The sequence below is a fragment of the Carcharhinus amblyrhynchos genome, chromosome 29 (genome assembly GCF_965287045.1).
Source record: "Carcharhinus amblyrhynchos chromosome 29, sCarAmb.v2.hapA, whole genome shotgun sequence".
In the NCBI taxonomy this organism is placed as follows: Eukaryota; Metazoa; Chordata; class Chondrichthyes; order Carcharhiniformes; family Carcharhinidae; genus Carcharhinus; species Carcharhinus amblyrhynchos.
In genome coordinates, this window is record NC_137352.1 from 11,769,287 (window position 1) to 11,796,429 (window position 27,143).

Sequence of the window (27,143 nt, forward strand, 5' to 3'; positions counted from 1 at the left end):
TTTTCGTCTCTTTCCCTTTCCAACACCAGGGCCCCACAACGCAGTTAATTCTGCGGGTGCCAGTAGATCTGCCAAATTATCCATTATTCATAGGAGTGAGTGCCAGCTGGCTAACTAACAGTAGGTGCCTTTCCAGATAAATCTAATCACATCTTCACTCTCACGTGCAAACTGTCAGTCAGTGCCCATTAAATGTAATAGTGAGAAGCAAAACCCTTGGGCTAACTTTAATTTTTGGCAGTAGTACAGCAATAGGTTTATTCATTCATGGAACATGGGCGTCTCTGACTGGCCAGCATTCATTGTCCATTCCTAGTTGTCCTTCAAATGAGTGGATTGCTAGGCCACTTCAGAGAGCAGTTGAGAGTCAACCACATTGCTGTGGCTCTGGAGTCGCATGTAGGTCAGGCCGGCAGCGTTCCTTCCCTAAAGGAAATTAGTGAACCAGATGGAGTTTTTCGACAGTGGTTGGTTGTAGGTTACACAATGTCAGTTTATGTTCTTTGTGGAAAGGATATCGAACACTGGCTATTTTCTGCTGTCACCATGTTAAAATGAACCCTTTAGGTATTTTTTTCTACTCTTCCTTACTGCTTCCTACCCTCTTTTTCCCAAAGAAATAGGGCCTAATAACAGCACTATTTCCTGTCCAAAGTCAGCTAATCCATTTTTGACGCGTGAGCACCCGTGGTGGAGGTGGGTGGGACTGGGAGGAGAATTAGAGTAAATTTTAATCAAGCTCCAGTGTTACTGTGACTTTCAATGGAATAAATTGAAAATACTATTTCTGATTTTTGCTTCAAAGTGGCTCCTCTTGTTTTCAGAAGCTAAAATGTTGTTTTTTAATCACAGCACTTTACAAAGCGAAGTCAAACCAATATTGGAGAAACTGAGTCAGGACCAAGATATGGATGTAAAGTACTTTGCGCAGGAAGCTATAACTGGTAGGTTGTTGCTTTAACCGCTGTAAGTAGCCTCACAACACCAAATTAAAATCTAACAGGTTTATTTGGTAGCACGAGCTTTCGGAGCGTTGCTGCGTCATCAGATGACTGAAGCGTTCTGTTCACAAACAGGACAAACTCAATTATAAGATAATGGTTGGGATGTGAGTCTTTACAAGTGCAAACAATATGAGTGAAGAGAGGGGTAAGCACAGGTTAAAGAGGTGTGAATTGAGTCCAGCCAGGATAGTTAGTGAGATTTTGCAAGACCAGACAAGTCTTGGGGGCTGCAGATGGTGTGACATGAGCCCAAGATCCCGGTTGAGGCAGTCCTCGTGGAGAACTTGGCTATCAGCTTCTGCTTGGCAGTTCTGCATTGTCCACATCTTTAGCCACTATTTGATGTTGGGATAGATATTCCTTCAAGCAATTGTTTATTTACATATTGCCAGCTCTCTTAAAGCTGAATGCAACTCAAAAGCTCCCAAATCATGATTTATTTCATGATACAATGGCCTCCTTTTGACACACTCTGTAGATGGGAGTTGGGGCTCAAATCAATTAAGCTGATGTCTGTATGTGACCAAACTTTAGAAATATAAGGAAGAATTGAACAGTCCCTGACTTGTCTTAAATGTAAGAATGAAACACATTTTATGGGTTAAGAAATTCTGAAAGGAGACTGGATTGGACCAATTTACACTGTGGAACTAGGGAGACGATTGAATGGAAGATAAAACTTGCTGTGATGCTTGGAAGGATCAAACAAGAAGTGAATTAACACTTGGTTATGATCAGAAAACTTGTAATGCTGGAATTATTGCAGAGCTGTCATCTGAGTCGGAAGGTTATATATTCAAGGCCAACAATGGAGACAACCTAATGCAGTACTCTTTCAGGTTGGACATTAAACTGAGGCCCCATCTGCCTTCTAGGCTGAGTGTAGAAGATGCCATGGTGCTATTTTAAGCAGGGCAGGCACGTTCTCCATATTCTGGTCAACATTTTTATTCCTCAATGAACATGGACAGCTTATTGATTCACCTGATGAAGGAGCAGCACTCGAAGCTCGTGATACCAAATCAATCTGTTGAACTTTAACCTGGTGTTGTGAGACTTCTTCACTGTGCACAGCTTATTAGGTCAGATTTAGAGGGATCTTGCTGTGCCCATTGCAACTGTCACATTTTTCTGCTTTACAGGCCCTGACAGATACAAAATTGGATCCAAAATATTTTAGCATATCCTGGAGTTGAGAAATGCTATTGAAATGCAAGATTGCTTTTTTAAACTTTGTGATCCTTCTGACAAATTCTAGGGCCTTACTAGATGGGAGGCCCTGATCTGTACTCCCTCCTGTTCACTGTACTCAAGCATTTCAGAAATTCGAAGAACAGATAAAAAAAAGTTGGTAGAAGCTGGTAGATTTTGTAACAACAGGAAATAACAGGGATGGCATGGTTGCACAGTGGTTAGCACTGTTGCCTCACAGCGCTAGGGACCCGGGTTTGATTCCTGGCGTGGGTCACTTTGTGTGGAGTCTGCCCCTTCTCCCCGTGTCTGCGAGGGTTTCCTCTGCATGCTCCGGTTTCCTCCCATAGTCCAAAGATGTGTGGGTTAGCAGGATTGGCTGTGCTAAATTGCCCTTTAGTGTCAGCGGGACTAGCTAGGGTATATGCATATGATCATGGGAATAGGGAGTGGTGGGATTGTGATTGGTGCAGACTTGATGGGTCAAATGGCCTCCTGCATGTAGGATTCTATAATGTTCAATAATCATTCTAAATAACTAATTTGTGATGTGCAAGAGATCTGCCAATATCTGAGAATGATGGTTCATATCTCAGTTCGGACCCATCATTGGAATCCCACACAGTATGATCCTTAATTTTCCTCCTCTTTAAATTCTCATCTGATCCAGTGTGCCTCCCAGTCATGCTCTGGTTTAACTTCAGGTCACCAATGCTGACATTTGTTTTTGTTTTTAATATTTAATCTGTGAAATAACACTTTCTCTTTCTTTTATCTAGTTCTTGCTTTGGCATAGAAAGAAAAATAACAATCAAGAAACTATCTCTGTGAATCTGCAGTAAGGTCCTCCAGCTGGTGCTGATGTCATTGAAAATTTTGTGTTCCACTATCCCTTGAAAAACAAAAACCTTGAAAAATGTAAATGTATGATTGGCGGAGTCACTGAATTTTGTCTGCACTGTGGAATCCCATTTCTACGATTTGCTGCTGCCTAAATTTAGCTTGAGTGATTTGTAATTGTGAGCTGCATTTATTTATTTCCGTTGGTGGTAGTGCACCAGTGACATCATGTATCTAAAGGGTTTGGCTGTTGACTTAGAAAGGAAATGGGGGGGGAGGTGAGGTCGTGTTAAAGTGGCGCTTGCTTAGGTGATGCCCTTATTAATACGGCAACCACTTTACCAAATTTCCATTGTATTCAACAGCTGCCGGCATGTTGTGTTCCCTCTGTCACAGATTGTGTATTCTAATGGAAAATATAAACGTTAATCATCAAAACTGAAGATTCTGGAAAAGAATGGCAGGCTTGTTGCCTAAAAGAGAAAAGTAGATTCCTGTTTTGGTTTGGACTCCACCTGAGATGTTAATTGATTTTTCACTTTAAACCGCGCAACAACCTGCTGCGTATTTCTCGTTTTCACTTTTCCTTTATTAGCCATCATTGTTGATTACGTAGACTTGTGGCCCAATTATCGGTAGTTTTAAGAACTGTAGATGTTCATTTTTATCCAACAGGCAAATAACCGTAGTCCGATTTCTAATCAGAGAGGCAAGGAATTGCTGACGTAACGATAAACGTCCACCACCTCTGTTTCAGTTTCTTCATTTTGCTGAACTTAACAACGGTACCAGCAGAAGTTGGGGGCTATTAATGTTTTCCCCTGTTGGGCTGCATTACATTGTATTTTGCTAGTTATTTGGATTTTCCAACCTGTGGCTGAGACTCACAAAACAGAATTACAAGAAATCATGTCATTCCAGTCGACAAGGCTTTGGAAGCCATGTTGATACTGCAAACTGTGCATTTTTACAGTTGAAAGTTGCTTTCAGCATTGGCCTTTGTCAACCATTTTAGATCATGATAGATGGAATTTAACTCCTTTGCCCGTCGATGTTCCTCCCCCCTGCCCCCACCTTAGTTTGTATATTACACTATTATATTGTTTGTCACCCTAATAAAGCAGAAAAGGCACACTTCATTTTGTTTGCAAACTTTAGGAAACTGCGGGAGTAGATTCTTCTTGACTTTTATAGACTGTGAAATCCATAAGAAGTGCATGGTGTGCAGTTTTTTGTAATTGTTCCCTGCTGTTGTTTTCCTTTTAAAATTGATGTGCATTTTATGGCTGTACCATTTGCTAATCTTGCCTTTAAACTAGTCCAACGTGACACTGGTTAATTCAATATTTGTCATTGAAATGAAAGTAGCAAATTGATTCCATCAACTAGAGTCAAAGTGAAGAGACAGATTGACCGTAGCAGGCTGCATCCTTTGATGTCTTGTAAACCTCATCTTAACTCGAGTATAAATTTGAAGATGTGCCAATTTACTCTTGCTTTTGCTGTAATAAAGTTGTGTATTCACAAAGCTTTAGCGTAGCAAAGCTTCAGCACTGCATTTTCTTCCTGTACTTTTTCAGACTAGTTACAATACTGATTTTGCTTGCATTGACCCACACTCTGCCATATGCAGTGATTTTCCCTTTGTTGCCATTTGCTTTGTACAGAATGTACATCTGCAGCGTGCTTGTGGGATGAGTAAGGTAGTTTTGTAGCCCCGAGAAGCTGGCTGTAAAAACTGTTCACCATCCTTTCTGTCCCTTAGCTAAAGTTACATCCATGTAGTCCCTTAATCCCATGGGTTTTTGCTTTGCTGACAAGTCTATTATGTGGTAATGTATCAAACGTCTTTTGAAAGTCCACATTCAACTCAACCATGTTATCTTCATCAACCGTCTCTTGTTTTGATGAAATGCTTAATCAAGTTAGCCAAACACAATTTGCCTTTCTTGCGTCCGGATTGACTTTCAATTATTAGACTTTTCTAAATGCATTTAGTTTTGTCTCAGATCATAAGTTATTTTTTAAAAAAAAATCCCCACCACCATCATTAATTAAACTGACTAGCTGTAACACCCTGCCTCTATTTTTAAAAGAAAACTTTGCACATGGACTAAGAAGTGCAATGGGACAATGGCCTGATGTACCAGACACAGATGATGGCTCAGGTAGGCTGCAAACGGCATGTGAATCACAGCTCATTGCTCCCCAGATCAAACAGCTGCAGTATGGCAGCTACCTATTAATGAAGAAAATGCCTGATGTGGTTAGATACAGTGTGCCCTGTCAACATCTTCCCAATCAACATTGGCTAGATAGAACATAAAATGGTCAGACATCAATTAACATTTCGGGTCAATGATTTATCAGAATGTGAATCATTAATTCCTTACCTTCCTGTATATGCTGCACCCGCCATCCTCCTCCTCATCCCTCTCCTCCCTCATCCCTCTCCTCCCTCATCCCTCTCCTCCCTCATCCCTCTCCTCCCTCATCCCTCTCCTCCCTCATCCCTCCCCTCCCTCATCCCTCCCCTCCCTCATCCCTCCCCTCCCTCATCCCTCCCCTCCCTCATCCCTCCCCTCCCTCATCCCTCCCCTCCCTCATCCCTCCCCTCCCTCATCCCTCCCCTCCCTCATCCCTCCCCTCCCCTCCCTCATCCTCCTCCTCATCATCATCATCCTCCTCCTCCTCCTCCTCATCTCCACTCTTGCTAGCATTTCATAGCTGATTTCCAGTGTCTGTTGGCCTCTGGTTTTCAACCAGCAGATTTACTGCAGGAACTGGGCAGTGCCTGCACATCAAATAGCTGTTTACCAGTACCCACTTTTGAGTTGACATGTGGGGCCCCACAAAATGTGACCTCATTTAATAGGTCACATTGTAATCTAAGACTGAATTTGACAAAATTTAGCATGGCCAATTCACCTAACCTGCACGTCTTAGGACTGTGGGAGGAAACTGGAGGAGTGAGAGGAAACCTATGCAGGTATGAGGAAAACGTGCGAACTCCACACACCCAAGCCGGGAATCTAATCTGAGTCCCTAGCGCTGTGAAGCAGCAGTGATAACCAGTTTTGTTTGAGGGTGAAATTATTTCCAGTAACATCACTCAGGGAGTGGTGAATTTTTAGCAGTGATGTCATTGAATTAGCTCATGCTGATGGAGACATGAGTGAACTGAAAATTGTTCTGTCCACTGAGCTCAGTGAGAGCTGTGGTGACTGATGGAGCATTGTGTACTACTTGTGTAATTGTTAACAGGTTTATTTGGTACGAAGTGTGGGGATGTAGTGACATAGCTATTCTGGATTTTGTCCAGTCTTATGATGCTGTGTTTGACCTTCTGATAAATCCACTCGATGTCCTTCACAGTTAATAGTATCATCCAAATCTATGGAGGCAAAACATGATGTAGTTCTTCAAGGGATGGACGGCGGGTGGGGGGGGAGGGGTTTGTTAATGTGGTGGTAAGTGTATAATCAAGATCTTTGGTAGGTACATAATCCATAGTCCCCTCATTCTCCTTTTAGACCTGGCCATGATATGGAGATACCGGCATTGGTCTTGGGTGGGCACAGTAAGCAGTCTAAAATCCAACAGGTTTATTTGGAATCACGAGCTTTCGGAGTGCTCCTGCAGTGCTCTGAAAGCTTGTGATCCCAAATAAACCTGTTGAGAGACTTATTACTTCTGGACCTGGATCACTTGCTTCCTGCCCCTACTGCTTTCTGTGCTTCCCTCTAAGGTCCTGCTCATCTTCTGCAATACCGCTGATGACCTATTTCCTCCCCCCCCCACCCCCCCACTCCGATCTCCTATCCTTTGCCCCCTCCAGTTTTCCCTCCTGTCTTTTCTCGATGCTGATCTGACCTCCAACAAACATCAAGCTGATGGAAAGTTGGCAACAGCGAAGGAATATTCTTCCATCCACAGGCGTCTGCTAGTCACAAATGCAACTGTGACATTGGCTTGCACGTGTGTGGCTCTGGAGTGGGGGCAACACTTCAATCTGGGGCCCCCATAGGCTGTGCTCATACAGCATGGAAAGATTGCTATTTCCTCCAGTAGATCTTCCTGTGTTTTCCTTTCCTACCATTCCATCTGCTCACCACCTTTAGTTTTCCAGTCTTATGCTTTAAATTTGTGGCTTGTAAATGAGTTCAAAGGGAGAATCACACAGCAGAAGTGGTGATTAAAGCTGATGATTGTGCAATTCCATTCACAAGTCCTTAAGTAAAGAAAGCAATCCCTGTGCCCATGAGCACGATGCTGACTAAATTCAAGCTTACCCTCATAAGTGGCAATAATATTTGTGCCTTAAATGCTAGGCAATCATTAGCTTCAAGGGAGAGTCCAGCTACCTTATTTAAACATTTAATGTCATTGATATCAGCGAAACCCCACTGTCACTATCCAGGTAGTTACCATTGACCAGAAACTTACCTGGACTAGTCCCAAATATAGTGTTCAGTAAGGAGCCTCACAACACTAGGTTAAAGTACAACAGGTTTATTTGGAATCATGAGTTTTGGGAGCACTGCACCTTCATCAGGTGAGTGATGAAGGAGCAGTGCTCCAAAAGCTTGTGATTCCAAATAAACCTGTTGGACTTTAAGAAGTCTCACCATACCACGTTAAAGCCCCAACAGGTTTATTTGGAATCATGACCTTTCGGAGCGCAGCTCTTTCATCACTCACCTGATGAAGGTGCAGCGCTCCAAAAGCTTGTGATTCCAAATAAACCTGATGTGGTGAGATTCCTTACTGTACACTGTGATGTGAAGATGCTGGTATTGGACAGGGGGTGGCACAGTAAAGTCTCACTACACCAGATTACTCTGTCCACCACAGTCCACATCAGAAATACAGTGTGGCTATGAGATAAGGCCAGAAATGGGAATGCTGCAGCAAGTGATTCACCTGCTTATTCCCCAAATCCTTCCACTGTCATCAATATGCAAGTCAGGACCCTCCATTTACTTGGATGAGTAACTGCAGAAGCTTGACTGACACCCAGCCAGTACCTTCAGGGTGAGCTCCCTTCACCACAGGCACTCTGTGGCTACAGTGTGCACCATTTACAAGATGCACTGCAGCAACTCACCAAGGCTTCTTCAACAACATCTCCTAACTGCTGCAATCCAGAATGACATGGACAGCTGGTGCAATGGAGCATCATCTGCAAGTTCTTCCAAGTGACACCATCCATCATTGTTCCATCTTGGTTATTGTGCCAAATCCTGGAGTTACCCTACCTAACAGCACTATGGGAATACCTTGCCTACATGGATTACAGTGTTCCAAGAAGGTAACTCACCACCATAAGGGCAATTAGGCATGGATGGTGAATGGTGAACTGACCAGCAATGTGCACAATCGTGAATGTATTTTTAAAAAAAACGTCAAAGGTATATGTATAAGTTTGATTTTGGTGTTTGTTGGCAGCACAGAAATAATTTGGAGACACTTCACTGAGACCCCAACAGCAATGCTATGTAGGTTAATGCATACTTCAGCAGAATTACTTCAGGATTTAACTCCTTCAAAAACTGCAAAAAATTTTAGGTCATGGCACTGGGATGTAGCACAAAAATTGTGTGATAGTCTTGATGTTTTAATGAACTAAAACAATTTACCTACAAATGAAGCATCTGAATTTATTTGTATTTGTATTTCTAATTAAAGTCATTTATTAGTGTCACAAGTAGGCTTACATTAACAATGAAGTTACTGTGAAAATCCTCTAGTCATATTTTGGTGCCTATTTGCGTACACCGTGGGAGAATTTAGCATAGCCAGTACACCTAACCAGCATGCCCTTTGGACTGTGGGAGGAAACCCACGCAGACATGGGAGCACTTGCAGATTCTGCACAGTGACCCAAGCCAGGAATCAAACCTGGGTCCCTGGTGCTGTGAGGCAGCAGTACTAACCACTGTGTCACTGTGCTGCCCATAATTGCGCACTGAGTGCAGTGTCATACATACATACATAGAACATTACAGCACAGTACAGGCCCTTTGGCCCTCAGTGTTGTGCTGAGCTACGTCCAATCCTGAGATCAAGCTATCCCCTCCCTATCATTCTGGAGTGCTCCATGTGCCTATCCAATAACCGCTTGAAAGTTCCTAAAGTGTCCAACTCCGTTATCACAGCTCTGCATCCTATCAATGTCTCTTTGCAGCCTGCAAGAGCCCTCCACCTCATCAGAACAAACTGCTTTTAAGTGCGTACCATGCAACCTTAAAGGAACTTTTCACCTACATGTTAAAAGCAATGTTGTGAACCGAATTTCATATTGTTCCAGGATGTTAGATTGATTTTGGTCCTCCTTACATCAATGACAGGTAACCACATAAGAAATGGGAGCAGGTGTAAGCCTTAGCCCCTCTTCAAGCATGCTCCACAATCCAATAAAATCATGGCTGATTTGCTGCCTCAAATCCACTTGCTCATTCTCCACATGGTTTGATTCCCTGGGAGCCTAAAAATCTGTCTCAGTTTTGGATAGACTCAACAATTGTAGATCTACAAACCTCTGGCACAGAAAATTCCAAAGATTGGCAGCCCTCTGAGGCAAGAAATTTCTCCCATCTCAAAATTAAATGATCAACGTCATACCCTCTGACCCCCTAGATTCTGCTAGCTGATATAACCTCTTAGCTTCTACCCTATAAAGCCCCCCTTCAGAATCTTATGTCAGATCATGCCTCATTCTTCTGAATATCTCTATGACAAGGTGAATAAGTTTCTTTACTACTGTCACAAGTAGGCTTACATTAACATTGCAATGAAGTTACTGTGAAAATCTCCTAGCCGCTACACTCCAGTACCTGTTCGGGTACACTAAGGGAGAATTTAGCATAGTCAATGCACCTAAACAGCACATCTTTCGGACTGTGGAAGGAAACTGGAGCACCTGGAGGAAACCCAGGCAGACACGGGGAGAATGTGCAGACTCCGCACAGACAGTGACCCAAGCCAGGAGTCAAACCGGGGCTCCTGGCACTGTGAGAATAAGTCCTCTGATTTTTTTTAAATCAACGTACAAGAAATGATCTAGTATAGCTTCAATCAGACAGTTGCCTGATGCACCTTATGCATCCAACTTGTTCCTGCTGCATTACTGACTTGGCTGAATTAAGTCCTTGAATAATTCTCACTTTTGCACTCTCTAGCTTTTGTTTCATTCCTTTTCCTTCTTTCCTTTGTTTTTGCTTTCATTTTTCCATTATCCCCTTTATGAATTTGTTGAGAATACACTGCAAAGTTGTCCCAATTTTGTGCTTTAAGATGCATGACTTACCACCTGTGGGAGGCATGGTGGCACAGTGGTTCACACTGCTGCCTCACAGTGCCAGGGACCCGGGTTTGATTGTGGCTTGGGTGACTGTGTGCAGTCTACACATTCGACCTGTATCTGCGTGGATTTCCTCCGGGTGCTCCGGTTTCTTCCCACTGTCCGAAAGTTGCATTGGCCGTGCTAAATTCTCCCTCAGTGTACCCAAACAGGTGCTGGGATGTGGCCACCAAGAGATTTTCACAGTAACTTCATTGCAGTGTTAATGTAAGTCTACTTGTGACACTAATAAATAAATTTTTAAAAATCTACAGTAGAATGGAAAACCTCTAGCAAAAGCTGAGAATAGGGATACACGCCGAGCAATCTGTCAGGTTAGTTCTCCTCTAAACCCAGCCCATTAAAAAATTAAATTAAAATCAAGTTGAACCTTGTTACCATGCTGCCTGGCTAAACTGTTACAGGCTCTGGTGTTCCTCAGTGATAACTATCAAAAATGTTCTCCCAGAAAATGTATTATAAAGTCAGCTGCCAGTAATTAGTCTGTCTTCATAAATCGCCCGACACTAAAGTGAAATAGAGTGTTGATGATCAGTTGGCAAAGTCGCAGTATCTTTAAGCTGTCTGCATCACGGACTGGCAACAGAACTGTTACAGAGTGCTACAGAGGCACCCAGTAATTAAAATGAACTCTCATTCTGCACAAGTAAATATGCAGGAAATACTTTATCACAAAATTATGGAGCAAATCATTTCAGCGTGCAGCAAACGCCTGCTACATATACCTGGTATCCTGCGATTAAAAAACCATTCATCTCCAAGCAAATGCAGCATTTAGAGCCTAGCTGTTGACATATAGTGACTTTCTCTGTTCATGTATTATGTACACAGAGGGAAACGTGCAACATTCTTCAGTGTCCTATTTGTACTATATTAGAATATATTCGAAAGAGAAATTGTTTTGAATCAAATCTCTGCTCATAAGCTGCACTGAGACAGTGCTGACAGACACACTTAAGAGCCTGTCGTCTGGGTGACAAACAGTCTTTGTGTATGGCAGCAATCTTTTATGCAGACATCAAGTTTACTGCTGTGACTGGCGAATGAAACGTTGCTTAATTTTAATCTCTGACACAGTGACGGAGTCATTCAGCGCTAGATTCAGGCTGACAGTGTTACAATGCCATGTAGTGCTTAATGTCAATTAAAATGTTCAAATCCTACACCGAAACAGTTAGATAAGTCGGGCTGTTGCATAAACTAGGCTGCGTTTCCGTGTCTTAACCCTGAGACTGATAGAAGTATTGTAGGGCAGCTTTTCAATTAACCGTAGAATCCCTACAAGTGCAGAAAGAGGAAATTTGTCACATCAACTCTGAAGAGTATCTGTAACCCCACGCATTTACCACAGCCAATCCAACTAACCTGTACATCCTTGGACTGTGGAAGGAAACGGGAACACCCAGAGAATAGAATCGCTACAACGTAGAAGGAGGCCATTCGGCCCATCGAATTTGTACAGACTCTCTGATGGAGTATCTCACTCAGGACTCTTCCCTCACCTTAACACCACGCATTTACCATGACTAATCCATCAAACCTACACCTCTTGGGACATTAAGGGGCAATTTAGCATGGCCAGTCCACTTTACCTGCACATCTTTGGCGTGTAGGAGGAAATCGGAGCACCCGGAGGAAACCCATGTAGACAAGGGGAGAATGTGCAAACTCCACACAGACAGTCACCTAAGAGCTGGAATTGAACCCGGATACTTGGTGCTATGAGGCAGCAGTGGTAACCACTGTACCATCGTGCTGCCATAACTATTGTAACTAAAGTTTAGCCAATGCCCCTAAAAAGCATTTAGCTTCTGCTACCTGCCTTTGTTGTTCTTGGTGATCTTCGAGCTAATTATCTCTAGATCTTGTTCTCTGTGGGAAGGAATCTGCTTCCTAGCATCCCCAATTGCATTGTAACTTCTTTGAGACCAGCTCCAGCTAATTCCTCCTTCTGTTCCACCTCCAAGTGTTTCACGTGAACAGTAGCCTTCCTGCCATCTCTCCTACAGGATGGTGGCACTTGACTGCATTTTGCCACCACAATTTTAAGAATAATTCTTCAAATAGCTGGAACTGTGCAGAGAATTTTGCTGAGGTCAGACCCCTGATCCCTTTTGAAATATCAGAGTTGTTTTATTTGCAGACCTGCCTTGATGCTTGAAGGGTACATTTTATTATAAGGCTAAGATGAATTGAGAATACTTGCACAAAGATAACTAATAGCTCATTTGCTTTTGAAATCAACTTATTTAAATAATCCTGGTTCAAGGGCTCTTTCGTGGAGTGTTTTATTCATCACTTCTTAATGTTTCAGTCAAGAGACTTGAGCCCACTAGCGCTGTGCACTGCTATATAATAAGCTGCATTGCAGGAGAGTTTTCACCCTTCTGAAGTAAATCAATTAAAGAATGAATTAAATATGAGCTTGTTCTTAACTAGTGACCAGTGGTGCAATTACTAGTTTTAATCCAGGTTACCGTAAAGGTCCATCACCATCACAATTATATAGAATCAATGTTTATCTCTTGTGTTCATTCTGCTTCTCAGGCAGGCATCGTTGTATTAGAGACTATATTCAAATTACAGCACACAATCAGACCATTTGATCTATCTGACCTGTGCCTGGATTTATACTTCACATCAGCCTTCTCGCGCCCTACCTCAGTGGTTAGCACTGCAGCCTCACAGTGCCAGAGATCAGGCATTAGATGTGGTCTTTCTGGATTTTCAGAAGGCGTTTGATAAGGTACCTCACAAGAGGTTACTGCAGAAGGTCAGAGGACATGGAGTTGGGGGTAGGGTGTTAGCGTGGATAGAGGATTGGTTGTCAAATAGGAGGCAGAGAGTGGGGGTCAATGGGTGCTATTCGGATTGGCGGTTGGTGACTAGTGGGGTGCCCCAGGGGTCGGTGCTGGGGCCTCAGCTATTTACCATTTATATAGATGATCTGGAGGAGGGAACCGAGTGTAGGGTGTCGAAATTTGCTGATGACACCAAGATTGGGGGAAAGGCAAATTGTGCGGAGGGTGTGGAGAGTCTGCAGAAGGATCTAGATAGGCTGGGCGAATGGGCCAGGAAATGGCAAATGGAATTTAATGTTGGCAAGTGTGAGGTGGTCCACTTTGGTAGGAAGAATGGTAGGAAGGACTATTACTTACGTGGCGAAAAACTGCAGCAGGCGACGGTGCAGAGGGACCTCGGGGTCCTTGTGCATGAGTCGCAAAAACCCAGCCTGCAAGTGCAGCAGGTGGTCAGGAAGGCGAATGGGATGCTGGCCTTCATAGCGAGGGGGATTGAATATAAAAGTAGGGAGGTCTTGCTGCAGCTGTATAGGGCATTGGTGAGGCCGCAGCTGGAGTACTGTGTGCAGTTTTGGGCGCCGCACCTGCGCAAGGATATTTTGGCCCTGGAGGGAGTGCAGAGGAGGTTTACTAGGCTGATACCGGAGTTGAGGGGGTTGAGCTATGAGGAGAGGCTGAATAAACTAGGCTTGTACTCGTTAGAGTTTAGAAGAATGAGGGGAGATCTCATTGAGACGTATAAGATGATGAATGGGATGGATAGGATAGAGGTGGAAAGACTCTTCCCGCTCAAAAAAGACAGTAGGACTAGGGGGCACAGCCTCAAGATAAAGGGGGGGCGGTTCAGAACGGAGTTGAGGAGGAACTTCTTCACTCAAAGGGTGGTGAATCTCTGGAATTCTCTGCCCGTTGAAGTGGTGGAGGCTGCCTCGCTAAATATTTTTAAGAAGCGGGTTGATGGGTTTTTGATAAGAGAGGGGATTAAGGGTTATGGGGAGAGGGCGGGAAAGTGGAACTGAGCCACGACAGATCAGCCATGATCTTATTGAATGGCGGGGCAGGCTCGAAGGGCCAGATGGCCTACTCCTGCTCCTATTTCTTATGTTCTTATGTTCTTATGTCTGTGTGGAGTTTGCATGTTCTCCCCATGCCTGCATGGGTTTCCTCTGGCTGCTCCAGTTTCCTCCCACACTCCACAGATGTGCAGGTTAGTTGATTGGCCATGGTAAATGTGTGGGGTTATGGGGATAAAATGGGGGAGAGGACTTGGGTAAGCTTTGCTGTTGGAGGGTTGGTGCAAACACGATGGGCCAAATGGCCTCCTTCTGTATTATAGGGATTCTATGGGGCCACATCGAACCCAATCAGTAGGATCCTCTGATGGTCACCTGCTCCATCACAGACCTAAAAACGTTAACTGTTTCTCTGTCTCTCTCTCCACAGAGACTGTCAGACAACTGAGCATTTCCAGAATGTTCTGTTTCTATGCCATTATCTTCTATTCCCTATTCCATTGTGTTCATATGCACCTTCTCTGAAGTGCATCTGTGCTATTTACCCCAACTATGTTGGCAGCAAGTTCCATGTTCTAACCGTCCTCTCGTTAAAGATGTTTCTCCTGAACCCTTTGTGAGATTCAATAGTAACTATTTCATTTTGATGTCAGGGAGGGCTTACTGAGCTTGGCCAATGTGTAGAGAAGCTGGATTATTATTTTTCTGAATATCTCCAATCCAAATAGGTATTTACAAAGACAATTATGAACATATAAAACTGTAAATTAATCTTGCTTATGAATTTGAAGCTTAATGTTGCATAGAGGGGAGAGATTTTAGATCTCGCTCCAATGATGGCTGAGTTATTGTACGCTGTGAAAAGTTAGATTGCTGAGGGAAGCCTGAGATAGAACATTCCCACGGGATTAAGCTCTATCACTGAATCTCAGTTTGACTTTGCTGGTAGCCATTTTGCCTGCTTTAGAAGGTAGGGAGTTCAAGTCCAACATGTAATCCAGGCTGGCACTTCAGTGCGCTGCTAAGTGAGTGCTGCAATGTTGGAGGTACTTTCAGTTCAGATGGCAGCACCATGGCACAGTGTCCACAGTATTGCTGTCTGACAGCTCCAGGAACATGGCTTCGATTCCCGGCCCGGGTTACTATCTGTGCAGAGTCTGCACGTTCTCCCCGTGTCTGCATGGGTTTCCTTCGGGTGTTCTGGTTTCTTCCCACAGTCCGAAATACGTGTTGGTTAGGTGCATTGGCCATGCTAAAGTCTCCCTCAGTATGCGCGAACAGGCGCCAGAGTATGGTGACTAGGGGATTTTCACAGTAATTTCATTGTAGTGTTAATGTAAGCCTACTTGTGACACAGACAAATAAACATTTAAACTTTAAACTGGGGTTTCATGTAGAAAGAATCCATCCTCAGCAACCTCAACAAAGTACAGGGATTATGAAACTCATTTTTTTGTTTCTGGCACAGTTGACTACCATATTTGGCTAAAGAATGATCATGATTATGTTTCAAAGGTACATCATTGGCTACAAAATGCTTTGGGATGTGGAAGCTAATATATAAATGGAAATGTGTTCTAAACATAGAAATTATGTGGAGGGGAAGTCTCCGCCATTCATTATGGTCCTTGCTGACCATCAAATTCAACATCTTAATCCCGCCTTCCCCCAATATCCCTTGATCCCTTTAGCCCCAAGAGCTATATCTAATTTCTTGAAATCAGACAATGTTTTGGTCTCAACTACTTTCTGTGGCAGTGAATTCCACCACCTTCTGGGTGAAGAAATTTCTTCTTACTTCAGTTCTAAAAGGCTTACCCCTTATCCTCAAACTTGACCCCAACTTCTGGACTCCCCTACCATCTGGACCGTTCTTTCTGAATCTACCTTGTCTAACCCTGTTAGAATTTTATGAGATCCCCTCTCACTCTTCAAAATTCCGATGAATACAATGCGAACCGACTTGAACTCTTATATGACAGAGCTTGTTATCCAAGGAATCAGCCTGGTAAATCTTTGCTGCATTCTCTCTATAGCAAGGGCGTCCTTCTGATATGTATTTGTATTTACATTGAGCTTACATTTGTTGACGGACCATAATCCACTCACTCCCACTGTTGGATCACACACAGGAATTCCATTACTTGCAGCAGGTAGAATACAAAGAAGGGCATTGCTTTTGTCTGCACAAACATACACCATTAAATACTGACAGCCAAGTCAACATTCTAACGTGGATGGACTTTCAAGATCACCCCTACCAGGCAGTTCTTCAGACTGCTGGAAGGGGAATATCTTCTACTTTGAACAAGTAGACAATAAACCTGTCACGTCTAGGCAACTGAATAGAATAGAATCCCTACAGTGCAGGAGACCATCTGGCTCTTTGAGCCTGCACCGATCACAATCCCAGCCAGGCTCTATTTCCGTAACCCCACATATTTACCCTGCTAACCCCGCTGACACGATGGTCAATTTAGCATGGCCAATCCACCTAACCCGCACATCTTTGTACTGTAGGAGGAAACCGCAGCACCCAGAGGAAACCCACGCAGACACAAGGAGAATGTGCAAACTCTGCACAGACAGTGATCTGAGGTCAGAATTGAACCCGGATCCCTGGTGCAGTGAGGCAGCAGTGCTGCCCCCAAGTGAGAAAATGCACTCAAGCGGTGCTGTACTCTCAGAAGTCTTGCATCTGGCTTTGTGAGGAAAGGCTTCAGATCTAACTCCCAGTCTGAAATCTTACTACTCCAAGAGATTAACGGTGTCAGGAGTGTCAGGATGCCTCCTCAGGCTCAGAGTGATCATTCCACCACCATTGAGGAAGTGAGTTTTAGAGAAACTACATGGATGCCACTGCGTAGTCATACACATGAAGGAAAATAGCAGAAAGTTACTTCTGGTGGACCTGGACTGGATGCAGAAATTGGGGAGAAAACTAAACATGTTCTTCTTGTGTGAAGATAAGAAACCTGCCACCCTTAACACCGCTGTATCCATGGGAATGGCCTGAAGAGGCTTGGCAGTGAGTGCAGTGGATTTTGCAGGACCTTGCGAAGGACATACCATAGAATCCTACAGTGCAGAAGGAGGCCATTTGGCCCATCGAGTCTGCACCGACAACAATCCCACCCAGGCCCTACCCCCATAACCCTAGCTAGTCTCCCTGACACTATGGGGCAATTTTGCATGATCAACCCACCCAACCTGCACATCTTTGGACTGTGGGGGAAACCGGAGCACCCAGGGGAAACCCACACAGACACGGGGAGAACATGCAGAATTCACATAGACGGCCGGAATTGAACCTGGGTCCCTGGCACTGTGAGGCAGTAGTGCTAACCACTGTGCCACCGTGCCGCCCTAATACATTCTTAGTAATGGTTGTTGTCCACACCAAATGACAAGAGGTCTAAATCTATCTCACCTGAGAAGACTATTGAGAAGGGTACTAAAAGAGATGGCGAGAGAAATAGCAAATGCATTAGAAGTAATTTACCAAAATTCGCTGGACTCTGGGGTAGTTCCCGCAGATTGGAAAACAGCAAATGTGATGCCACTGTTTAAAAAAGGAGGTAGACAAAAGGCAGGTAACTATAGGCCAGTTAGTTTAAATTCTGTAGTAGGGAAAATGCTTGAATCTATCATCAAGGAAGAAATAGCGAGACATCTGGATATAACTTGTCCCATTGGTAAAACCAGATGGGTTCATGAAGGGCAGGTCATGTTTGACTAATTTGGTGGAATTCTTTGAGAACATTACGTGTGCAGTGGACAATGGGGAACCTGTGGATGTCGTGTATCTGGATTTCCAGAAGGCATTTGACAAGATGATGCACTAAAGACTGCTACATAAGATAAAAATGCGCAGTGTTACGGGTAATGTATTAGCATGGATTGAGGACTGATTAACTAACAGAAAGCAAAGAGTGGGGGTAAATGGGTGTTTTTTTGTTTGGCGATCAGTGACTAGTGATGTGCATCAGGGATCAGTGTTGGGACTGCAATTGTTTACAATTTACAGAGATGATTTGGAGTTGGGGACCAAGTGTAGAGTGTCAAATTTTGCAGATGGCACTAAGATGGATAGAAGAGCAAAGTGTGCAGGGGATGCTGAAAGTCTGCAAAGGGATATAGGTAATCTAAGCGAGTGGGTAAAGGTCTGGCAGATGGAGTACAATGTTGGTAAATGTGAGGTCATCCATTTTAGTAGGAATAACAGCAAAATGGACCATTATTTAAATGGTAAAAAAATGCAGCATGTTGCTGTGCAGAGGGACCTGGGTGTCCTTGTGCAGGAGTTTCAAGGAGTTGGTTTGCAGGTGCAGCAGGTAATTAAGAAGGCAAATGGAATTTTGTCCTTCATTGCTAGAGGGATGGGGTTTAAAAACAGCGAGATTATGTTGCAGCTGTATAAAGTGCTGGTGAGGCCACACCTGGAGTACTGTGTACAGTTTTGGTCCCCTTACTTGAGAATGGAGGGGGTGCAGAGGAGATTCACTAGGTTGATTCCGGAGTTGAGAGGGTAGGCTTATGAGGAGAGACTGAATAGACTGGGACTATACTCATTGGAATTCAGAAGAATGAGGGGAGATCATATAGTAACATATAAGATTATGAAAGGAATAGATAAGATAGAAGCAAGGAAGTTATTTCTACTGGCAGGTGAAACTAGAACGAGGAGGCATAGCCTCAAAATAAAGGAATGTAGATTTAGGGCTGAGTTGAGGAGGAACTTCTTCACAGAAAGGGTTGTGAATCTGTGGAATTCCCTGCCCAGTGAAGCAGTCAAGGCTACCTCATTGAATGTTTTTAAGGCAAGAATAGATACATTTTTAAACAGTAAAGGAATTAAGGGTTATGGTGATGGGTGGCTAAGCGGAGTTGAGTCCACAAGAAGATCAGCCATGATCTTATTGAATGGTGGAGCAGGCTCGAGGGAGCAGATGGCCTACTCCTGCTCCTTGTTCTTAAGCTGGGAGAAATAATTAGTTGCTTTGGAGTCCCTGAACAGCTGGTAAGTGACGAGGGATCTCGATTTGTCTCACAGGAATTTGACAACTTCCTACAAGAAGATGGTGTTCAGCACATTACCGCCACACTGTACCACCCTGCTACTAATGGACTAACAGAAAGCTTTGCCCAAATCTCAAACACATTTTGAGAGCAACCGAGGAACAAGATTCACTTATCAAATAGCTTAACAAATTCCTACTAGTCTCCCGGGATACCACACATTCCACAAGTAAGACCTCTCCTGCCTTACTCATGATTAAAAAGGCAGCTGCATTCTCCACTTGATGGGTTAAAACCTCCAAAGATTGAGGAGATCATGTGACACCAACAACAAGCACAAACAGAACAGCAGGAAGGCTTTTCACCCAGGGCAGGCAGTTTTGGCTCGGAGCTATTCTACAGGGACAGATGGGTTCCTGCCACAGTCCTTGCACAGACTGGATCTTTCCCTGACCGTCCAGACCAGAGATGGCATTATCTGGAGGAGACATGCGAACCAGTTATTGGCTGCCAGAACAGATCCGCCATATCGGGAGCCTGTTGAAAATTCAGGATCAGACAAAGTCCTGAACTTGAACCTTCCTACAATCCCTACACGACCAGACACAGGAGGAAAGCAAGGCCTCACCGTCTGTTCAGATGCAGAGACAATCTCTAGCCCCTCCATCAATGCCAGTTAAACCAACCACCGATGATGTCAGTGTAAAGACAAAGACACCAAAGATGTTAGATACTGAAATAGAAAATGCTGGAAAATCTCAGCCGCGTCTGTTTGGAGAGAAAAGGACTGATGTTTCAATCCAGACAACCCTTTGTCAAAGCTTTGGTGTCTGGATTGAAACATCAGCTCTTTTCTCTCCTTACAGACCAAAATAAAATTTTGGTGCCAGATCTGCTGAGATTTTCCAGCATTTTCTCTCTTGGTTTCAGGCTCCAGCATCTGCAGTAATTTGCTTTTGTTTAGAAGATGTCCTGAGAGCGACGAGCTCTAGACTCTGACTTAATAATAGTGACTGACTAATTAACTATTGTTCATGAAAGGATACACTGGCACTGGAGGGGGTGCAGAGGAGATTCACTAGGTTGGTTCCAGAGTTGAGAGGATTGGCTTATGAGGACAGACTAAACAGACTGTGACTATACTCACTGGAATTCAGAAGAGTGAGGGGAGATCTTATAGGAACATGTAAGATTATGAAGGGAATAGATAAGATAGAAGCAGGGAAGTTGTTTCCACTGGCGGGTGAAACTAGAACTAGGGGGCGTAGCCTCAAAATAAGGGGGAGCAGATTTAGGACTGAGTTGAGGAGGAACTTCTTCACCCAAAGGGTTGTGAATCTGTGGAATTTCCTGCCCAGTGAAGCAGTTGAGGCTACCTCATTGAATGTTTTTGAGGCATAGATAGATAAATTTTTGAACAGTAAAGAAATTAAGGGATATGGTGAGTTGTGTGGGGGGTGGGGGGGACAGAGGGTAAGTGGAGCTGAGTCCATGGAAAGGTCAGCCATGATCTTATTGAATGGTGGAGCAGGCTCGAGGGGCTGGAGGGCCTTCTCTTGCTCCTGGTTCTTATGTTCTGATGTTGAACTTGTTTTGAACTTGTTTGCAGATGTTCAATTTAAGGGAGGGGGGTAACGTTCTGTATCTGTATTTATTCCCACTGGCCCACTGGAGTTCTGCTGCATTAGTGGTTAGCGGTTAGTATTAGTGGTTAGCACCGGAGGTGTCCGTAATGGACCTAATGTGGGATAGTAGTCATGATGTGGGTATGCCGGCGTTGGACTGGCGTAAACACAGTAAAAAGTCTGACAACACCAGGTTTTAGTCCAACCTATTTATTTGATAATATACTCACTAGCTTTCGGGGTTACCCCCTTCGTCAGGTGAATGACCTTTCACCTGACGAAGGGGGTAACCCCGAAAGCTAGTGAGTATATTATCAAATAAATAGGTTGGACTAAAACCTGGTGTTGTCAGACTTTTTACTGTCCTAACGTGGGAAGCAGAGAAGAAACAGCCCGGAAGACATCACACACCATTAATAAAGCTCTGTTCATTTTTAAACTAAAGTCTGTCCTGCGTGTCATGTCTCCAATAAACAACATGTTCCTTTGCCAAAATTACTAGCAGTTGGCATATATAGTAGTGGCCTGGGGATTGGGGGAGAAGAGACCGAAATAGCGGTTTAAATAAAGAACATTCTTGGAAAATCGACCTGTGCATGCATGCTAGTTCTGAAATGTTTTACAACAGTTGGCAACATCTTCACAAGTATATTTTTTAGCTTTGCATAAAATGTTAGTCTGCCGAATAAAAACATTAAATGTTTATCTGATTTTAAAATTATATTGGTTTCTCTCATATCTTCGAGATTTATACATTTCTAGCTGGGCTACATAAAATTGGAAAATCCTGGATATGTTGAGGTAATTAATCTAAGCTGGGAGGGTAATATAATTGGCCACACTGTCTTTGGGTAAGGGAGGGAAATATTGATTTATTGTTGTCACATAGAGTCCCTACAGTGTAGAAGGGGGCCATTCACCCATCAAATCTTTACTGACCACAATGGCCCTATTCCCTTAACCCCATGCATTTACCCCGTTAAACCCCCTGAGACCAAAGGGCAATTTGCCATGGCCAATCGGCCTAACCTGTACATCTTTGGACTGTGGGAGGAAACCAGAGTAATCCCATGTAGACATGGGGAGAATGTGCAAACTCCACACAGGCAATGACCCAAGGTTGGAATCGAACCTGGGTCCCCAGCACTGTGAGATAGCAGCACTAACCACTGTACTACCGTGCCACCCTATATATTGGGATGCAGTAAAAAGTATTGTTTCCTGCATGCTACACAAACAAAACATATCGTTTATAGACGAAGGGAAAAAAGAGGATGCAGAAGATAGTGTTAGAATTACTGACAGAGTGAAGAGAAAGATCAGTTTACTATATGACAGGACCATTCAAATGGCTGACGGCAGCAGGGAAGAAGCTGTTCTTGAGCCAATTGGTACATGATCTCAGACTTTTGTAACTTTTTCACGATGAAAGAAAGAGGGAGAGAGAATGTTCGGGGTGCGTGGGGTCCTTGATTATGCTGTTTTCCGAGGCAGTGGGAAATGTAGATGGAGTCAATGGGTAGAAGGTTGGTTTGCATGATGGACTGGGCTTCATTCACGACCTTTTGTTGTTTCTTGCAGTCTTGATTAGAGCAGGAGCCATACCAAGCTGTGATATATCTGGAAAGACCATAAGACATAGGAGCAGAATTGGGCCACGTGGCCCATCGCATGTGCTCCACAATTCAATTATGGCTGATCTTTTTCTCATTCCCATTCTCCATCTTTGTTCTTTGTTCTTTGTTCCTGCCTTTTCCCTGATCCCCTTATTAATCAAGAACCTATCTATTTCTGTCTTAAAGACACTCAATGACCTGGCCTCCACAGCCTTCCGCAGCAAAGAATTCCACAGATTCACCACTCTCTGGATGAAGAAATTCCTCCTCATCTCTGTTTTAAAGGAGCGTCCCTTTAGCCTGTTGTGCCTGCCACACAGTCTGTTTTAACCCTTAGAAGGTGGACAAATAACTGCGAGTAGACGCCTGGTAAGTCCAATCAATATTTAAGACACACAATCAATAATCACCCACTCAACCAACAGTAAGTTACCTTTACCGAAAATACGAGAGTTCAAGTCCAATACAAGACCTTGACTTAACTTTGCGTGACTGGCAAGTACCCAAGCAGATATTGGCCTTTATCTGTGCACTGGTCTCAGCCGTCCTCTGCGTTGTCTGGTCCTTTGGTCTGGTCTGGCACTCTGGCTGTGGTCTTCCTTCCTTCTCGGGTGCGGTGGCTCTCTTCACGCTCGTCGTCACTGGCAATGGTCACTGTTGTAGCTCGTCCATGGGGTCAGAGAGACAGAGAGAGAGAGACAGAGAGCTTCTTCTGTTGTGTAGCACCTTTATCCCAGGTTTCGTGTCCATTTGGGCGCTCTCCTGATTCTTGTCAATCAATTGATCAGGATTTGATCACCCTGATCGATAAGAATCCAATCAGGTGCTGCCACCCCGATCTCTGGGTGTGTACCCAGTGGCTATGCCTGTAGGCACTGGAGGCATGTAGGTCACATACCTTCCTCCCAAATAAGGGGTTAAGGTAAACAAGTCCGTTTGACCAGAGAGTGTCCATTGTCTTTGGGATGGCCTATTTCCTGTTTATTCAGTTGTCTGAGTTGCAGCCTGTTTGTCTTTTAGGCTGCAGCCTGTCGTTTTAGTTCTTGCCCAATTGTCCCAGAGTGCTTTACAAATCTTATGTGGCCCGTTTGGTCACAAGCCTGAGGTTGTGCCCTCTGGTACTAGTTTTCCCTACTAGTAGAAGCATCTATCCAGGCCTCATAGTGTCCTGTAAGTTTCAATAAGATCCCACCTCATCCTTCTAAACTCCAAAGAATACAGACCCAGAGCTCCTCATATGAAAACTCTTCATTCCAGGGATCATCGAAAGGATACTTTCTATGGTGGATCTGTAAAAATGGGGGAGAGTCGTAATGGACATGCCAAATTTCCTTAGTCTTCTGTGAAATAGAGATGTTGGTGGGTTTTCTTAAAATAGCACAATGTGGAGGGACCAGGACAGGTTATTGATGATATATGGATGGCATGGTACCACAGTGGTTAGCATTGCTGTCTCACAGTGCCAGGGACCCAGGTTCGATTCCAGCTTGGGCCACTTTGTGGAGTTTGCATGCTCTCTCTGTGTCTGCGTGGGTTTCCTCTGGGCGCTCCAGTTTCCTCCCACAGTCTGAAAGATGTGCTGGTTAGGTGTATTGACCATGCTAAATTCTCCCTCAGTGAACCTGAATAGGTGCTAGAGTGTGGCGACTAGGGGATTTTCACAGTAACTTCATTGCAGTGTGAATGTAAACCTACTTGTGACACCAATAAGTAAACTAAACTAATAAACAGAACAACTAGAAACTTGAAACTCTTGACCATCTCCACCTTTAATGTGGACAGGGACATGTTCAAAATATTGGTAAGGTTCCTACTGTCAATATCTGGTAGTGAGTATTGGGTAAAGATCACATCAGGCTGTGTTGTCTCCTTCATTTGGACAACTTGCCAACACTTGGTATGCACATGAAGTGAGACACTGGTGGATGATCAGTACTCATGCAGCAGTATTACAATAGGGAGTCTTCCTGGTGTTGCAACTCTCCCCAGGTGTTGTTCTCAGAGGCTGTTTATCCGACATGACCAGGCAATTTATCACCCTCTGGCTGGGATATGTCCCACCAGGTCATTACAATCCGGGATGAATTGGGAACTGAATAGCACCCTGTCTTTATTCAATCCCCTCTGTTGGTCACAACAAAATTTAATCCAAAAAGGAACCCTTTTCATGCATATTCTTCTCCCCAGACCCAACAGTTATGCTTTGATAGGAGCCAACTGAACCAGGTTTTCTTGAGTTCAAGATCGAGTTTACTAATGACTAAAGGCAAGAAAATGGTAAAACACAAGCATGTACCTTCATATAGATTAGAAAAGAGACTTCAGTTCAAAGTAAGTAAAAGGTATCGAAAACAGATCTTGAGTTATGAAGAGTAGGTGCCGTGCAGCCATTGTGATTCAACATTCCAGAAGTGTTGACTTCAGCAGAGAAATCTGAATTGGCTTTTGAATTCCAGTGTTCTGTAGTTCAGCGGGCAAGCTTCCCAGTTCTTTTTTCAGCTGCGGTCCTTGCTGCCTTCGCTGACTTCCACATTCAGAGAGAGAGTTTGAGATTTATCTGCAAAATAGCTATTTGCCGGGTTACTGTGAGTGTTTTTGCCGGGTTTTACTTCTGTGTCAAACTTCCAGCATTGGTTCTCAGGGAGTACACACTGACTGATAACCTGGGACAGCTCTTCAGCTGGTTTCTAATCCATTCTTTGTGCCTTCCAACTGAGAAGGTAAATCCACAGAAATCCACCTGTGCAGGGAATCTCTTGATGAGGCAGCCATTATGTCCCATTGCCTTGACCAGAGATGGTAATTAGTTTGTAAATACTTTTGAAGTATTTTGCCTGGAAACAGAGTAGTTCTATCGTCTCTCAGTATATCAGCCCCAGGAATTTAGCCAGTGATAATAGCCCTTACATCCACAGCGATCTTTGTATGTTGGCAGTGCCAACCTGTGCCAGGGGGCAATGCCAGAGCACTGCCTAGGCATGTCTCTCTCCCACCAGGGGCTATACTTACCTTGGCACCCCCGGCAGGATCCCCTCGAGGCTTTCCCATCTGCGGACGAGATTTCAATATCCTGTCGGGGGGTTATGTGGAGGGCGGCGGGCCCTTTAAACATATGTAAATACATTAAAATATATTTAGATGAGGTTCCCTTCTTTTAGCTATGCCATCAGCAAGGGGCAGAGAAAATCGACAAGTGAGGGCCTGCCAGCGAGGTTCCCCAACTCCCGTGAAATCATCGTTATTGCTGATGGCGAACTTGGGTGTAAAATCATCCCGCTATCTCAATGTTCTTTATCTTATTCTTGATCTCTGGTCAGTAGCCCAAGAATCCTTTGCTGTGTCACTGGACTAAATATCATCGATTGAGTTTAAATGTTTTACTTTGCTGTTAACTCCCAGATAGCTAACGACTGTCTTTTGTAAAGTCCGTTACTTCACAAATCAGTTTGGTTGTTAGTCTGAGCTGTTCCAGTCGGGTGTAAATCTGGAACCTACAAACTTGTTATTTTAAACCCAGGCACATTTACAGGTCTAATTATTAGGAGGTTAGTGGCTTCTATCTCTTGTGGGGGTTCCAGCACTTCATTTTCAGTGAGCTTTTCACCAAGACAGCCTTGGTTGAAGTCTAAAATTTGTTTGATTGCATCTGGTTTCCCAGACAGCTTGTCTCTGATTGAACGAGTAAATGGCTATCATTTATTTTGTTCAGCTGTAACAGGCGCAATGTGTGTACCTGTTCTTTCTGTCTGCAATGCCTTGACCAGTCAAGCTGCCTGGTTGCTGCCTGGGGTGGCACGGTGGCACAGTGGTTAGCACTGCTGCCTCACAGTGCCAGGGACCCGGGTTTGCTTCCTGGCTTAGGTCACTACCTGTGTGGGGTTTGCATGTTCTCCCCATGTTTGCGTGGCTTTCTTCTGGGTACTCCGGTTTCTTCCCATAATCTGAAAGATGTGCTGGATTGTCCATGCTAAATTCTCCCTAAGCGTGCCCAAACAGGCACCAGAGAGTGGTAACTAGGCCATTTTCATAGTAACTTCATTGCAGCGTTAACATAATCCCACTTGTGGCTAATAAATAAATGTTATTAAAACATAATTTAAATTTTAAAGCAATGCTTGGCAGCTAACTGTCAATCACCATTAATTAGCACATTCTCCATGGCAATGCTTCCACCAATCAGAGTCCACTTGCCAACCAATCAGCACTGTCGTCTCATACATTAGAAAGTTGTTGTTTCATCTGACATTTGTATTCTTGTGATTGTTCTGATGAGTTTAAGTTTAAAAGCTTCAACAAATGTCTATTTTCAGCAAGTTCTGTGCTACCCAATGACTATTTTTGCACAAGAATGAATGAAAGTGGAAAAAGTGCACAGTTTTTGTTTAATTGACCTCAGGATTTTCCTTCATTTCTTTCCGAGGTGGCTATCTGTGAAGGTTCCAAGTCTTTCCTGTTAACTGTATTCCAACTCCACCAATACTCTTTCAAATATCACCCCCAGGCTTGCCCTCAACCACCACACCCCCCCACCCCGGCCTCCCCCCCCAATTAAAATGCACCAGGTTTGTGTCTTTTTAGAAATTTATGAGAAGGTAAATATCGGAAGAAATGGTTGGGGAGGACCAGAGGAAAGAGGAGAGACAGAGACAGTGAAATTGCTGAAACCCCAAA

At 43.9% G+C, this 27,143-nt stretch overlaps 1 protein-coding gene across 1 annotated transcript in view; it reads left to right on the forward strand.

Moving 5' to 3' along the window:
• The window catches only part of LOC145359758 (serine/threonine-protein phosphatase 2A 65 kDa regulatory subunit A beta isoform), a 50,517-nt gene extending 45,926 nt beyond the window's left edge, over positions 1–4,591 (forward strand). Inside the window, exons 14-15 of the mRNA XM_080214523.1 lie at positions 853–944; positions 2,975–4,591. Coding sequence (XP_080070649.1) covers positions 853–944; positions 2,975–2,991 — 109 coding nt within the window. The 3' untranslated portion in view covers positions 2,992–4,591. The remainder of the gene's footprint in view (positions 1–852; positions 945–2,974) is intronic.
• The last annotated feature ends 22,552 nt before the right edge of the window (positions 4,592–27,143 follow it).